The following is a 17,128-nucleotide window of genomic DNA, read 5'->3' on the forward strand; positions in this document are numbered from 1 at the left end:
AATTCAGACCAACTTTCAATGGTGGTTACATCTGAGAAATAGGGTCGGTGGAGAGGGATGGTGATGAGAGAATGTTGCGTTTTACAAATTTATGTTGGTGCTCTTTGAATGCGTTTTGACGATATGTGCGATTTTGCATATACATATGGTGTGTGTGCACACATGCACACACATACTTGTATAATTAACAAAAAAACAACATACCCTCACCGTCCCTGTGCAAAGCTGTTATTTTTCTATTTTAGGAATGAGAAAACAGTTCTGAGTTCTATCACTCGCCCGAGAAAGTCTCACACTGTGAGTAACTCCGAAGGAGTTCCAGTCCCACCCTGAACCTAAACCCAGGGAGGACCTTTCCTGGTCACAGCCCACCCAACCCAACACAGAGCACGGCCGTGTGAATCGCAGATTTGGTGGATGATGGCCATGGGGAGTTATAGGTAGCAAGGGATCATGCATTGTTTCTCCAAGGGCTATATTTAATAACATTTCTGATCATCAAAGTACTATAGTCAACTAGAGATGTAAAGAATTAAAAAGCAAGAAAAAAAAAATACCGACCACCCAGAGATAATTACTACTAATATTTTGGAATATTTCATCGAATATTTTTATTGCATTTTTAAACATGGTTGATATTACATTGTAGGTATGATTTTGTATCTTTCTTTGAAGACAACATCACATTAGAGTCAGTTTCTTGTGTCATTAAAATCTTCATAAACATAAAAATTTAAAAACATTTCAAATTTATAATAGTAGTGTTTTACCTACTACTTAATTTCACTCTGCTTACCCACTGCCCACCCCACCCTAACCTGCAGGGCACCAAGGAGTCTCATCTAAGGTAAAATTTACTGAGTACATTCTCTGTACTAAGCACAGAGGTGACTAAGACATGCCGTACCTCATACCACACAGCAAAATTAATTCTGGGTGGATTAAAGGGCTAAAGGAAAAAAATCACAGAAAGACTCAAATAAAGTTGATGAGAGAATTTATCAAACCTTTCTGTGGGGGAGGACTTTCTAACCCTAAAGCTATGGGAGAAACCACAAAAGAAAAGATCACTAGATTTGGGTACCTAACATTTTGACACTCTGTAAACAACATAAATGAAAAAGTAAAGGTCAAATAGCAACCTGGGAGAAATCTTTGCAAAAAATATGACAAAAGAGTAATAGCCATAATAAATAAAGAGCTCATACAAATCAATACAAATCACCCACTGAGACCCCAACACCTAACTGGGGAAAGGCTTAGGAGTGTGCCACAGGGGACTATTTAAATTCAGATTTAAATGAAAACCTTAAATAAATTAAATTAAACCCGAATTTAAATATAATTAAATTAAAAGCTCAGTTCGTCCACTAGCCATGTTTCAAGCGTCCAATAGCCACATTTGGCTGGCAGCCACTGCACCGTGCAGGTAGAGGCCATCTGTATCATCACAGAAAGTTTGATTGGAAAGCGCTGTCTTAGACAATTCACAAAAGAAGACACACAAGTGACCAATGAACACATTAGCTTCGTTAGGAATAAAAGGAATAAAAATTAAGACAAGGTCATAATCTGATGCATCTGATTAGAAGTAAACAACACGCTGCTAATTGAAGAATAAAGAGTTACTGACCGTCTGCAAAATAACATGGCTAATAAAAAACGAAGAGCTATCGAAATCCTCGGCCCAGTAATTCAGTTTCTGGGAATATGTTACATCCTAAAGAAACCGTCAGAAATACAGAAACAGTTTTATGCAGAAACATATTTATTTCTAAATTATTTGTACATTCAGAAAGACGCCCCGGCCTGAAGGCTCCACCTCAGCAAAGTGATTACACTCATTAAGATCAACCAGCCGCGGCCTGAGAAACCGCCGGTACGTGTTACGTTTTTCCGAGAGGGTCTGATGACTTGAGAAATGCCTGTTAAATTAGATTTAAAAAAAACAACAACACATTCAAAACTGAAGTTAGGATGATATCAACTATAAAAATCTGATGACTACATATCCACAAAAAGCTGCCAAATGTCAGAATAAATATCACTGGGCGAAAGGATCCCGAATATTATTTATGCTGTTCAGTAACCACTGAATTTTTAACAACAATCATTTGCTGTTTTTATATAAAACTAGAACGGTTATGAAAAATTCACAGAAGACATAATCTAGTGATTAAAAGCAAGGACCTTGAAGCTAGACGGGCTGAGGCCTCAGATGAGGTCAACTGAGTTTCCTCCTCTGCAAAATGAATAACAACACCTGCCCCATCAGGCTGCATGAGGATTCAGCAAGACGGTGCCTGCGACGTGCTCAGTGGAGTCTGTGCACAGGCCATACGCGAGAGCCACGGTTTTTATTAACATGGGACATGCTGTTTCCCCTGTCTCGTGGCAAACCAGGACCCAGAATTCTCTCTATAACATGATCTCAAATGAGGAAACATGTTTTAAAAGTCCCAACAGATGAGAAGGGACTATTCCTAACTGTTAACAGTGGTCGCTTTAGGGAAGTGGGAATGAATGTCTTGTCTTTGCTTGAAGAAGCAAGAAAACATCTTTCTGTGCTTTCCAAATTGTCTCCAGCGAGCATGCCCCCTTCACAGTGAAAAACAAAAAGCATTCAAAGGGAAAGCAAAGCTGAAGTCAATAAAAGTTTAACTGGTTGTGCTAAAGAAGTCAGATTTAAGCCCAGGAGGTCAGCACTTAAGTGAGAGAGTGGCTGAAACTGGGTGTTAACAGGGACCCCCCCCCCCACCCTGGGTGGTAGGATTCTGGGCGGATTTAAATTTTTTTCTATATACTTTATGCATTGCCCAAACTTTGTACCAGGGATAGTGAATAGGTATTATTTTTCCTAATCAGAAAAGGTAGTTAAGAAAACCAGGTCCCCTGCCCTTGGATTGGTGAGGGGGACTGAGTGTTAGCACGGGGGGCCACGGACACCCCGAGGGGGCCCACGCTGTGGGCCTGCACGTAAGGGCTGGACCGAGAAGGCCTCAGAGCCTCCCTTCGTCCCCTTGTCCACCCGTGAACCCAGGCCGGGCACAGCGGCAAACACACCGAAGAGATGGGGAGCAGATTATCTGCACCGAGAAGTGGCTCCTTTTTGTTTTCTAGCCGTCTGATAAACCGTCTGTGAATTTTTTCGCTGTCAGAATAGGAAAGGAACTTGTGTTTTGCAGCTTACCGAGCTGATAACAGATCTATCGCATTTCTGTCACATATAGATTTTGTTTTCCTCTGAGAACCTGGGAGTCCCCACCCTGCCCCTGTGAGCTCCCAAAGCTGCAACTGGTCACAGGAAACACGCCAAAACCCACGGGTCCCAGGTCCCCGGACACCTGGGGAACAAAGAAGCATCTAACATCAAAAAGCGCCGTGGCCACAGGAGGAACACATCCCTCCTTGGGGTGAGTTCTGGGGGCTCCCTCTCTACCTGGCCAATCTCTGGCCTCCTCAAATCCCCCAGGGCAGACCAAGCATGTGACACCTCGTTGTCAACCAAAAGTAAGGGGCCTGGGACCTAGATCTGTTCGGCTGATTATACTTAGGAGGTAAATTTAGAGTTTTGCTTGAAATGAGCGGCTGTCCCTGGAGTCTGAGGAGCCCATGACGATGCAGGAAGAGGCCAGGAACATTCAAGGAAACAGGATGGTTCTGTGGGACCTGCAGGGACTCTGGGTCAGACAACAGAACCGTGACCTGGTCTGCCATCCAACCCAGGCCGAGTATGGACAAGAATCCCGAGCAGAGTAAACGGCCACCGCCTCGGAAGTGCTAGTATTAACTCCCTCTGGCCCCTTTTCTGTTGTTGCCACAGCAACGGGGAAAGCCATGAGGTTGGGAAAAATGGGACAAAAGCACCCAGGACCCAGAATCTGAAGTCAGGACTGGCCGTGTGGGCCTGTGCCGGTCACTTGACCCTGCGGGCCTCAGTTTGCTCCTCTATACAACAAAGCTCATTTCCGCTCTGAATATAAATAAAACAAGCCCCAGCAGACAGCATCCTACCAGAGGCTCCCCAGAACAGGGCCCTCTGCCTCGCAGGACTGGGGGAGAGTGCGGAAATGCTGTCATCTCCACAGAACAATCAGTTGCACACAGCGCCCAGCAATAACGACAAAAAGCACAAAGCCCAGGTCACCACGCAGCGGTTTCTTAAGTGGGGAGACGTTGCATTCTCTGCAGCAAAACCTAGCGAATCAACAAAGCACGAAACCACGTTGCCACGACACCACACTGCCTCCTCCCGCGCCAGAGGTTCGAGCCTTTGTGAGGTGCACGGGAGGCACCAGGACTGGGACCAAAGGTGTGGGACTTGTCAGAAATACACCCAAAGGCCACCATGACATCAGGCAGCTGCTGGAGCCCTGAAGTGGGGTTCAGAGGCAGCAGAAATGAGCCTGGAGTCCCAGCAGCTCTCAGGGAAGGGAACCCCGTCCAGGCCCTGGGGCCCAAGCCCTGTCCTGCTTGGTGTCATTCTGGCTGCCCCTGGATGTGTTATCCCTGCCCTCAGGGCAAAGTGAGCCCAGCAGCCGCCCCACGGCCTCCCTTAGATTCATTCACAATGGGGGGTCAGTAGGTAACAGGACCCCAAAAAAGGAGCTCTCTGTCCCAAGGCCTTTGAGTGTCCCTTGGGCTGTAAGACCCCATGTCCAGAGGGGGCTGCTCTGTGCCCTGCCCCACTGTGGACCTCCGCATAGTGGGGGAAGCCCCTCTGAGCCCCAGCCTCAGCCCTCAGCCCCCGCACACAGCCTCCCTCTTTGGGGTCCAGGTGCCGGAAGGCCTTCCAGCTAACCAGTTGACCCTGCATGAGAAATCCTCATTTGCACCTTAAATATTCCATTCCCTCCACAAATCCTGTATCAGAAGTGACCTGGAATTTCTCCGTTACACCTGTGGCCACACTGGCTGTGAGCAGGGGCTGGAGAGGAACGAGCTCTCGTAGTTACAAAAGTTTAGACTTTTTGCTCTTCTGTCCAACTCCTTTGTCAGAGAGGGGAGGTCGGAGGGAGCTTAGAGGAGAAAAGAAGATGGAGAAAGATGGCACCAGCCATACCTCAAAGCAGAGTGGGAACCAAGGAGGGCTGCCTGGAGGAGGAGGCCTTGGCCCAGGGCCTGGCTGAGGGTGAGAGTGGAGGCGGGACCAGCTCCAGCTTCCTTCTGCCCCCCACCCTCCTTCCCATACCCCACCCAGACCTCACCCCGTGCGTTGCCCAGCAGCAAGCCCGGGGCTTCCTGTCCAGGGCCCTGTCCCATCCAGGGGCCTCAGCCAGCCCTGCACAAAGAGCAGGACCCAGCCCCCACAGACACACACAGCCCAGACAGGGGGCTTCCCTGCAGCCCCTGCCCCCGGGGCCAGCTCGCAGGCAGCGTGTGGCTTGTGTGCCGTGGGCCACGTTTCATTTTCCAGCCTGGTGGAACGTGGCGGAATGGTCTTGTCGCAGAATCCAGGCAACAGCAGTCAGCGGTCGCAGTTCACACACTGGTTTCCTCTGCTTCACGCAGCCCCATCGCGTTTCCCACAGTTACAAATAGCTTCGCTTCGGGAACGTCAGGGACAAGGCGTGCTTGCAGGTTCCCGGCTGAGCGAGGGGGAGGGGTTGTGTCGTGCGTGCTCTGTGCCAGGCACTGGCCTCACTTTATCTCACTGAACCTCAGGACAGTCCAATGAGGCAGGTACTCTTATTACCCCCATTCCCTCACTGCTGATTGGCAGAGGCTAAGCGGGGGCTCTGGGAACCCATTTTAGCCCCCTGTCCCTGCCAGGGAGGCTGCCCCAGAATCATCTGTCCCGGGGCCTCTGCAGGTCCTCACACCCAGCCTCCCCCCATCGTCCTGCAGCGGGTAGGATGCCGGAGCCGTGGGACCTCCGTGGCCCAACCCTCCAGGCCACGTGTGCTGGGGAAGCCCCCTAACATAGCCGGGCCTCCCTGTCCCTGTGTTTTGAGCCCCCAAACCTCACAGTGGGGTGCACCCTAACAGAAGGCCTCCGCTAGAGGACACGCCCAGTGGAGAGGAGTGGAGGGTGTCCTCCCGGGCTGGAGATCAGGAGCCCTGGGTCCGTCTCATTCCTTAACTGCCACGTCACCAAGGGTGGGTCACTTCAGCTCTCTGGAAAACAGGGCCAATGTTGTTACCTGCGCCGCCTTCCTCCCAGGGTTGTTATGCAGATCTGGCAGCTACCGAATGTGAAAGTGCAGTACTCAGAGCAGACAGACGGCTGTCTCAGACAGTCAGGGCTCAGTGCTGACAACTGTGGCCACTGTCCTTCCCCTGGAGGGGAGCGGGGACCCTCCCTCTGCTTTGCGAACGAAATAAAACGAGGCTCAGGAAAAGCAGGTTTGCGCACCGGAAAAAAGCAGATACTTGTTTGTGCTTTAAATCCTCTGAAGGCTCAAATCCCAGACTGCGAGTCCCCTCAAAGGGGACAGAAAAGGTCTCCAGGGCCTGCAAACTCCCCTGGGTTTGCCAGCAACTGGAACGAGGCATCAATAGCCGAGGATTTAGCATCAGGAGGTGCGAGTTCAGACTCTGTGTCTGTTTCTCTTTCACCGGGTGGTGTTGGAGTCACTTCCCTTAACCTCAGTTTCCTCGTTTACAGCAAGGGGACAGGCACCCTCCCTCCCCTACCTGACATGAAGAGGGATGCTTCTGGGAGGGTGCTTTACAAAGTTCTCTGCTGCAAGAGAAGTGTTAAGGTGGTCTCAACCACTCACCGCCCGGGCTACCTCAAGGCCGCCCAGGAAAGCACCGTCTCTGTAACTGTGGCTTTGCATGTCTCACATCCTCCTTGGCCTCCCAGCTCTTTAAGAGAAAGTCCTGTTTACTCTGTGATGTGCACGTATCTGCGGGTGGCAGCAGAGGTTCAAGGTTAAAACATGTAGACTTGGCACGGACAAAATGCCTGTCACGGTAGGATGCGTAAATGAACGGTGGTGTGGTCACGCAGAGGGAATACTACACAGCAAGGAAAAAGAACAAGCTCCCGCCACGCACGACCACATGGGTGAATCTCCCAAGCATGATGATGAGTGGGAAAAAATCACACACCAAAAAGTGTAAACTGTGCAAGACCATTTAGCTAAAATTCAAGAACAGGCAAAACCAATCCAGGGTGACAGTGAGGACAGTGAATACCTGCACGGGAAGCAGTGAGTGTCTAGAAGGCAGCACGTCAGGGGCCTCTGGGTGCTGTTTGGTGCATTTACAATATACTGCAACACATTTCTGTGTGTATCTTACATTTAAGTAAAAAGTTGTTTTTTTTTTTTTTTTTGAGACAGAGTCTCACTCTGTTGCCCAGGCTAGAGTGAGTGCCGTGGCGTCAGCCTAGCTCACAGCAACCTCAAACTCCTGGGCTCAAGCGATCCTACTGTCTCAGCCTCCCGAGTAGCTGGGACTACAGGCGTGCACCACCATGCCCAGCTGATTTTTTCTATATATATATTTTAGCTGTCCATATAATTTCTTTCTATTTTTAGTAGAGATGGGGTTTCGCTCTTGCTCAGGCTGGTCTCGAACTCCTGAGCTCAAACGATCCGCCCCCCTCGGCCTCCCAGAGTGCTGGGATTACAGGCGTGAGCCACCTCGCCCGGCCAAAAGTTGTTTTTTTAAATTAAGCATCCAGGCCAGGCGCAGTGGCTCACACCTGTAATCCTAGCACTCTGGGAGGCCGAGGGGGGAGGATCGCTTGAGGTCAGGAGTTTGAGACCAGCTCTGAACAAGAGTGAGACCCCGTCTCCACTAAAAAATAGAAAGAAATTAACCAGACAACTAAAAATATATAGAAAAATAATTAGCTGGGCATGGTGGTGCATGCCTGTAGTCCCAGCTACTCGGGAGGCTGAGGCAGGAGGATCCCTTGAGCTCAGGAGTTTGAGGTTGCTGTGAGCTAGGCTGACGCCACGGCACTCTAGCCCAGGCACCAGAGTGAGACTCTGTCTCAAAAAAAAAAAAAAAAAAAAAAGTAAATCAATCAATCAATTAATTAAGCATCCAGGTTCCGGCCCCAGCTCTACCACTTGCAAATTGCATAATCTCAGGCTAATTAAACTCTCTGAGATTCCATTCTCTCCTCTGCAAAATAGGGATGAAAATGATACGTGCCTCAAATGGTACCAAACGTCAACTATTTAAATTTCCTTTCACAATGTTTACCTTATCCAAGTACCACGTATTATTCTTCACTTAATAGTTTTCCTTTAAATCATAACTCAGTAGTTTTACCTAAATACACTACAAGTGAAACTTCATATCATCCTCATAAATTATGAATTTCGTGTGCTAAATATCTATATCCTAGTATGTAAGTTAATATGAATTAAAACAAACACATGATTATTAAGATAAAAATGCTCATCTGGGAGCCACCTCAAATCATCCGCGAAGGTGGCATATTCACTGTGGGACAAAACCAAGATAATGTCATTACTTGGCTCCCCCAGCACTGTGCAGGCCCTTAGTAAATGGCAACATCCTCCTCGTCACCGTCATATCTATCACCGCATACAAAGCCAGGAAATATCTGCTTCCCGACCATCCCACAGGATCAACCCAGTGGGGCCCTGCCTTCAGCAGAGCTGAAGGAATCGAGAACGTGGAAGCCACGCCGAAGTTTCGGGGCCTGCTGGGATGCACGCCCAGGCGAGGGCCCCACGTGGGTGCAGACGGGGTGGGAGTTGCTGGGGTACGCACTCCCCACCCCCCCAACACCAGACCATTGCCTGTGTGGACCTGCCTCCTCCCCCAGGCCGAGGCTGACCCGGGCCGTCCCCTCGTCTCCCAGAACATGGGTCTCATCCCTGGAACACGCTGTGGCCTCGGCTCCCCAGAGCCTCCCGCCAGCGGGCCCAGAGTGGGACACACAACCAAAGACAAACAGGAGCCATCCAAGGAGAGCCCTGGACGCCAGCAAATCATCGAAAACGTGGCTTACTATCACCTCAGATTTGCCCCCTGCGGGGGGCCTGGCCCCTTCCTGACTGTCACAGGGTACCCGGAGGGCCCATGACAAAATGGAAAACCCTGATCCCTGGGGTGGTTATGAACCCATCCGAGCAAGCCCCTCATTAAGCAACTGCAGTGACCGGCGTTCAGAGATACTGGAACTAAGTTGAGGTGGATGTTACTAATTTGATTTTTATCAAGGGCTTTTGGTATTTAAAATGGTCGTGATCTTTGATTCACATAATTCCACTTAAAGGAAATAAGGATATGAAAAAAAGATGATTGAGCAAAAACATTTCTCAGAAAGTTATTTTTAATAGCAAAAAAAAAAGAGTAAACAACAAATGTTCCATAATAGGAGTTAGTTAAATGACCATCAGAACTTTCTATAATTTTTGTAGAACCGTTTTTAAAAACCATATTATATAAGTCCATGACATGGGAAGATACTCAAGATACAGTTTTAGAGAAAAAGCAGGTTACAAAGATTATGTATATTTCTTTGTATATGGATATATCTTTTACATATATTTTTATACATATAAAATATATTTATATAAAAGATATTTGCTTCATATATAAAGATATGTATCACAAATATATGATTCTAATTTTGAAACACAGTATAATTATTGTATTTATAAATAGAAAATGGAATAAAAATGTATGCTCTGATGTGTTAACCGTGGTCATAGCGAATGGTAGGACTGTGGGTGGTTTTACTTTTCTTAATACTCTACTGTATTTTGCTGATTTTTCTCAAGAAACATGCATTAATTTATTAACAAGAAAAATATTTAAAATGATATAAGTTATATGTAATTATACAAACAAATATATGGGACTCTTTTCTTTAAAAGATTTTCTGCGGATCCCTTTTATGTTATTTGTTAATTTATCATAAAATTCATAATATGCTTTCTCTGAAAAAAATGAATACAGAAGTGCATAAAATAAAAACAAAAATCCTGCCCAACCTTACTCTCCTATCCCCACCAAACCCCACTTCCACAATTGATCTCTGTTATTATTATTTTGATGTACATTCTGAAAAACCTTTCTCTATAAACGTAAAAGCTGTAACTATTCAACTCACTCATATTTTTTATTTCATGAAAATAAAACTGCACAAGTCGCTCTGCAGTTCCGTCTTTCCACTGAGCGGAATATCATAGCCATGTTCCTGCGTCTGTACTGGGGTCTCTCCCCTTTCTTGGTGGCCGTATTCCGGAGCGTTCCAGAGTGAAGCTGGGCTGGAACTTACTTGCCTTTCGCCCTGTCCTTCCGCTGTTCCCTCATCCCTGGGTGGCCTAAGCCCCTGTGTGCACTGCCTTCTCCCTGGTGAGTACAGGAGAGCTCTCTAAAGGTGACACTGTGTAAAAAAATGTTGTCGCTTTTGTCCTGTTGTCCTTTAAAAAAGGCTGTATTGATTTTTCAGGTTCTGGTAAATGGTGCTCTTTAAATAAGATTCTAAGCCTCCACTCTGAGGAATCTCAGGGACCGGCTGGGGCAGCCCTTTATTCACAGATAAACTGAGGCCTCGGGAGACCCTCATCCCCAGGCACAGAGCCAGTAAGGGGTTGAGCCAGGACTGCTGCCTGCATCCTTCAACTTCTGGACGCCTCTCAATTGTAGCAGCACAGCTATGACGCTGACAGGACCCAGAAGCCTTTGCCCTCACGTGTCCCTCAGCCCAGGATCCCACCACTGTGCTGGAAAACTACTCATCCTTTGGGTCTCCACCGAGATGTCACCCCCTCCAGGAAGCCTTCCCTGACTTTCCCCGAGGCTGGGCTGGACACATCTCCTCTGTGCTCCCTCAAGCCCTGCCCTTCTTATGATCTGTCCCAGCAGCCTGCCGGGTGGTCTCTCCACTAGCCTGGAAGCTCAGGGCAGGGGGTGAGGGGTTGGCCAGTCTGTCTCATGTGCCCTGTCCAAGCTGCCCTGTCATTCATTCATTCATCTGTTTGAGAAATGGCTTCGTGCCTGCTGCCGGGCGCTGGGGAGAGAAGGCTTGGGTTGGATAATGAAAGAAAGAGGCAGGAGAGCTTCCACCCGGAGTCGGGACTTGGGGATCGCTGAACGGCTGCTCTGAGGCCTCCCTCTGAAGGCCCAGTACGTGCCCCCGGCCAGTCTCACAACATCCCTTGCACGTCTTGAAGGCTCTGTCCTGCCCGTTGTTCAGACGGGATCTGAGGCTCTGAGAGCCAAGGCAGCTGGATTAGACCAAGGGCACAGGGCGGGGTCTGCCTGTCCCCTAGGCCCCCACACTCTCTGCTATGACACAGTGAAACCCCATAGGGGCCGAGGAAGCACCGGAACGTCTGAGAGAGGCTGCACTGGGGAAGGGGATGCCCACGGCCAGTCCAAACCTCACTGTTGGTTGCTGTGTGCCTTGGAGAATTCACCTAACCTCTCTGATCCCCAGTTATAGCATCTGAAAAATGGGTTTGGTTAACACCTGTCCTACACTACTTGGTGGCCTTATTTTCTCATCCAAAACTTACGCCCTGTGGTTGAGCAAGTCCGATCTCACTTACAGGAGCAGCAGCAGAGACAATGTGAATGCCGACACCTCGGGGTCACAGGCCGTGGGACACGATTCACACACCCGCTGCAGGGAGGCCTGCAGAGGCCCAGTGCGGGGTGCAGGAATGGAAAGGGCCGCTCAGCTCACTCGGGGCCTCTGCATGCACACGCAGCCCCGGGGAGGGATCCGTGAGCCGGGCACAGGGGAGGCCTGTACTGACCGCCCTCACACTCAGGCTGTACTAGGCCTTACAAGCCCTTCGTGTCATCATCATGGAAACTTCCAGAAGCCCCGGGATGCAGGCAGATGATGAGTCTAAGAAAAGAAAAGTGACTTGCCCAAGGTCACCCAAATCCAAATGTGAAGCTGGCTTCTGGGCCCCCAAAGCCTGTACTCCCCGCCCTGAGAATGGCCATCAAGGCACAGCAACTGCGGTTCCTGGAGCCCCTGGTAGGAGCCAGGCCGAGCCGTGCTCTCTGCACGGGTCGTTCTGCTTCATCTTCAGACACCCGCAGGGTACAGATGAGGAACTGGGGGAACTGGCTTGAGCAATTTACTCAGGGCTTCACCTCAGGGCCTGGAGGCCGGTGTGGGTCCGGGAGAGGCTGGGACAGTGGGGCTGGGGGGTGCCCTGACCAGTCCCTGCAGGCAAGACAGGCCCCCTGAGCAGCCCCACCCCTACCTGGTGCTCAGGAGAAGTGCACGTACTGAGATGCCTTACGGAGCCAGCATGGCCCCAGTCAGTGCAACTCCCATCCTCCCCCGAAGCCTGACACTGGACAGCCCCTCACCCAGCGGAGGCGTCAAACCCTCCAGGTCCCAGAACAAAAAATCCCCCACCTCCAACGGGACGTGGCCTGCAGGCTGGCCACCTTCATGCTGGGTTCCCAGGATAAGAGCACTGGCTCAGAATCATCCGATCTCCCCATTTTACAGATGAGCCAACTGAGGCCCAGAGCATGACACAGACTCACCTAGGGCCACACAGCAAAGGCAGGACTCAAATGCAGGTGCTTGCCAGGCCAGCACCCCTCCACCACCCCTGCCTGATAGTCAGCTGCCTGTCCAGAATCCTTCCAGAACCCTCCAGAACCCTCCAGAACCGCCCAGAACCATCCAGAACTGTCCAGAACCCTTCTAGAACCAGGAGCCTATATCCCTCTTTCTCCCCCTCCCTCCCCTCCACCCAGGGTCTGACTGAGGGAGGGGATGCACTTCCTAAACAGGGGTGGGAAGAGGACTGCTGCAAAGGCAGCTCCCCCACAGACCCTCCGACCCAGGCAGCCATGTAGAGGTTTTCAAGGACTCAGGTCACTGAGTCATTCAACAAACACTTGCAACACTCTTCCCACCCTTCTCATCAGACCACCAGGCCATCCCACCATCTTTGGGAACCTTCCTGAAGATTCCTTCCTTCCTCCACTTAACAAACACTGAGGCCCTACTAAGCTCCAGTCACTTTGCTCAGCATCCTTCCCCTCCTCGCACCACCCCTCCCTGCACCCTCAGCTCCTCCCCCTTCCCCACAACCCCTGTGGCCCCTTTGCCCCTGCGAAGAAGGCAAACCATGGGGAGCCACCGAGTCCAGAGGGGCTGCGGCAGCGCTGGGGGCTGACAGACACACGCTCACCCGCCCATCGGTACCTGGTGTGGCACAGGCCGATGCCTCTCCCTCGCGGAGGCCAGGAGGTTCTGACACCAGTTCGGGGGCTCGCCACCCCCCTCCCCCACTTCGGCTGCGTGGAAAACCCAGCCAGGGCTCAGCTGACTTCCTCTTGTGTCATGGAAAGTGCGGTGATGGTGATGAGGACAGGAAACTCCCGCCAGGGATCTGGGGTCTGAGCGGGGACAGCAGGCCTAGGGGCCTGGGGCCGGGGAGGGGTGGAACGGGTGGCCAGGACCAGCGCAGGGGTAGCTAATGGGGGGTGGGCAGCATGGAGGGAGCAGCTGGGGAGCAGGGAGGAGGCTCAGGGGGTGCAGGGCCCTAATAGGGCCAGGCAGATGCCAAGACACCAGCAAGGCAGCAACCGAGGCCCTGAGATACTTTCAGTTTTCCAAAACCAAACCAGCAAAAAAAGAGACGAAACCATACCCAGGCCTGTGATGAAGACACCAAGATCAAATAAAAAGCCAGGGGTTTGGGTTTGTTTTCTTTGCTTTAGGTAAGGAGGTGGGGGGTCGTGGCAAGGGTTGTGGAGGGAGAAAAATGCAGCATCAAATCCCAGCTCTGACCTCCTGGGGCCAAACACGGTACTCTCTGAGCCTCGGTATCCTCATCCGTGAAATGGGAAACTGTGCCCACCTCTCGCAACGGTTGGGAAGGTTAAAGGGGCTGCCACCCCTGGCTAGAGGTAGGTGCTCAATGAAAATACCTTCTCCCTTTCCGGCCGCGATGACGTGAACTGAGTGTGGAAACACACACAGCTTGTGAGACCAATGGACACCGCGTCATCGAGAGAAAACTAATCCAGAGGACGCCGTGGCGTGTAAGCAGGAGACGGACCGTGTCTGTCTCCATCTCTGCATCCCCGGCGCTCAGCGTGCGGCAAATGTCTGTTGGATGAATGAGTGAACAAATGATTTCCAGAGTCACAGGACCAGAGAGATGGCTGGGAGGCAGGGGCAGGGAACCAGCCAGGCCTGGCCCGGAAAGGCTGGGTGAGGTGGGGGTGTGGCCCCGGATCACAGCGTCCTTAGGAGTCCTCATTCCTTGGCCGGAGGCCGAGCTGCTGCCCTTAGCTAAATGGGCTCAAGCACCCGGGCCCCCCCAGCCTCAAGTTAGCAGACACTGGGGAGTGTTGAGTGTGACAGCTAAGTGGCTGTCACGGCCATGAGCCACCCTCCCCAGCACAGGGAGGGAGAGGCCCCAACCCTGAAGGACCTGGAGCTACTGGGGGGACAGGGAGGGGCTGAGAGGCCTGGCTCAGGCCCCCACCCTCGAACACTGAGCACTCAGCGACCACTTCACACACACCTGCCAGGGACGGCCCAGAACATAGGAAGCGCCGAGGGGCCTGGGCCTTTGCCATCCTGGAGCACAAGGGATATGAGGGCAAAACTGAACCCGGCCCAGCCTAGGGGAGGCCAGAACCCTGCCCCTGCCCCCGGCCTCCCCCTCTGCCTGGCAGAATCCTGGAGACGCTGCCCCTTCTTCAGAGGGCCAGAGGTTGATGCCGGCCCCTCCAGGAACAACGTTGACAGGGAGCTCACACACACACACACACACACACACCCCCAAGCAGGCAGATCACACACATTGACACAGATCACACACACGTCAACATGGAGATTACACACTCCAACATGGGGCTCACATATACCCCAACACGGAGATCACGCACACTGACACAGATCACACCCCCCAACATGGCGATCACACACACTGACACAGATCACACACACGTCAACATGGAGATTACACGCTCCAACATGGGGCTCACATATACCCCAACACGGAGATCACGCACACTGACACAGATCACACCCCCCAACATGGCGATCACACACACGTCAACATGGAGATTACACGCTCCAACATGGGGCTCACATATACCCCAACACGGAGATCACGCACACTCACACAGATCACACACACGTCAACATGGAGATCACATACATTGACATAGCGATCACACAGACCCACACGGAGCTCTCTCACACGCGTGCACACTCCGATGCAATCCTGGAGGCGTCGCCTCTCACGTTGCTGGTGCAATAACACCTGCGGGGATCGACCTCAAACTCCCGACCTCGCCCCTCAGGGAAAGCGAAGGGTTTCATTTGGGTTTTGCACCAGAGTCTGCAGCAAGAACCGATGCCCCCACTCCCCGCTCTCACCACCCAGCACAGCTCAGAGCCCTCTCGGTGGGCCCACTGCATCGGGGGCTCCTCACGTCCCCCCTCCGCCCCCCAGGCCTGCCCTCCTTCCGCAACGTGGGCTCAGGCTCCCCCCCAGCCTTGTCCCCTCAGAAGGCGTGGCCCGGTCCCGAGTGGGGTGGTCACGGGGCACTGCCCCGGCCTCGGCACCTCAGGCAGGAAGCTGGCAGAGGCCAGGGCCGCCATTCGAACTGGGGCAGATGGTTTCGCTAGGAGGAAGTTGACAGTTCAACTTCAAACACGGATGACGCAGGCCCCACACTGCTACTCCCCGACGCCCCTGCCCCTGCGTGTGCCGCCCCGCCCCGCCCCTCCCTCCGCAGGAGCGAGGCCCTGGGCCAGACACCCTCACCCACGACAGCGAGCGCCCCGACACTGAGACGGGAAGAGGCTGCGCCCATGGGGTCTCAGCAACCGCGGCTGGCCGCCTTGTACCTGCTGGGGGTGCTGGGTGAGTACCTCTTCCGGGCCAATGCCAGGACACCTGGGCTCGTTGTGGGGCAAGGGAGCAGATCCCAGTTCTTCCCAAGTCTGACCCTGGGCCCGCATGCCACCTCTCTGGAGCCCCCGGGAGGTTTGGGGCCACCAGGATCCCCATCTGCTCCCAGCCCCGGCTCAGCTCCCGGCCCTGCTTCCCACCCCTGGTGGCCTGGTGTGGCTGAGGGCCTCACCGGACCCTTCCAGGCGGGACCCATGCTAAGATCAAGCCGTCTGGCCCACGTCCTGTGTGGGCGCCCTCCACAGGGTCCCCGCCACGGTGCCCAGCCTTTACTTGGTTGCCTCCAGGGACGGGGAAACTCGCCACCTCTTGAGGCAGCTCTGGTGATGCTCTGGGCAGAGAGTGGGCTGCGGCGGGGTGGGGCCTCCTCTGAGGACACACGGCGTAGCTCCCGGTCCTGCCGCACACAGCCCTGGGCGGTCCCAGAGGGGCCCAGCCAGGCTGGGGGGCGTGAGCACACGCTGGGTCTGCCCCCACTCCGGCCCTGGGTTCTAAGCCCGACTGTGTATGACCTCGGGTAGGTCCCCAGCCCTCGATCTCCCCTCGTATGTAATGCAGGGGGTGTGAGCTGGGGGAGACCCGGCCGCTTCCAAGGCTGAGAAGGTGTGGCAGGTGGGGAAGGTTTGACTCCAGGGTGGGAACAGGTGGAAGTGGGCGGCTTCCAGCCTAGGGGGAAAGGACTCAGGGGCCTTGTCTGCCTGAGCAGGGAGCCTCAGTCCCCTCCCAGAGACGCTGGGTGTGTAGGTGTGCGTGTGTGTGAGTCTGCATGAATGTGTGTGAGAACTGTGTGTGTGTGTTTTCAGGGGCACATGGCCGCCAAATGCAGGCTCACCTCCCCCGGTGCGTGTGACGATGGCTCATGTGCAGACATGTTGACATGGCTCTTATCCCACATAACAAGAGGTACAAAATGCCTTCTGTCCCCAGGTCAGGGGCCTAGAGGCAGGCCTCCGGTGGGTTTCCGGGACCCTGCCAAGGAACCGCTGTGGCCTCCTTGGTCCTGGGGATTCCTAGGATCAGGCCCTTAAACCCTCCACCTGCCCCTCACCTGTGGCCTCAGACCCCCGGGACAGGGAGCCTGGGCCCGGCCAAGCTCCCAGCTGGGTGTGGGCAGGGGTCCTGCTGCACGGCCCTCCCCGGTGAATCCCCTCTTGGGGCGAGGCTCCTGGCAGGACCAACGCAACCCAGAGTCAGGAAGACTTGCAGGCCATCTGGAAGGCCAGGGGCACATGGTCCCCGGTGTGTCTGTTGGCATGAACTGGTTGGTGGGT

General features: G+C 52.8%; 1 protein-coding gene across 1 annotated transcript in view; it reads left to right on the forward strand.

Annotated features, from left to right (window-relative positions):
* Positions 1–5,046: 5,046 nt before the first annotated feature.
* CD5 (CD5 molecule) overlaps positions 5,047–17,128 on the forward strand; it is a 28,932-nt gene continuing 16,850 nt past the window's right edge. Inside the window, exons 1-4 of the mRNA XM_069470652.1 lie at positions 5,047–5,131; positions 8,553–8,662; positions 8,756–8,997; positions 15,682–15,809. Of these exons, the coding sequence (XP_069326753.1) occupies positions 5,047–5,131; positions 8,553–8,662; positions 8,756–8,997; positions 15,682–15,809 (565 nt within the window). The remainder of the gene's footprint in view (positions 5,132–8,552; positions 8,663–8,755; positions 8,998–15,681; positions 15,810–17,128) is intronic.

This window comes from Eulemur rufifrons, chromosome 6, assembly GCF_041146395.1.
Source record: "Eulemur rufifrons isolate Redbay chromosome 6, OSU_ERuf_1, whole genome shotgun sequence".
Taxonomy (NCBI): Eukaryota; Metazoa; Chordata; class Mammalia; order Primates; family Lemuridae; genus Eulemur; species Eulemur rufifrons.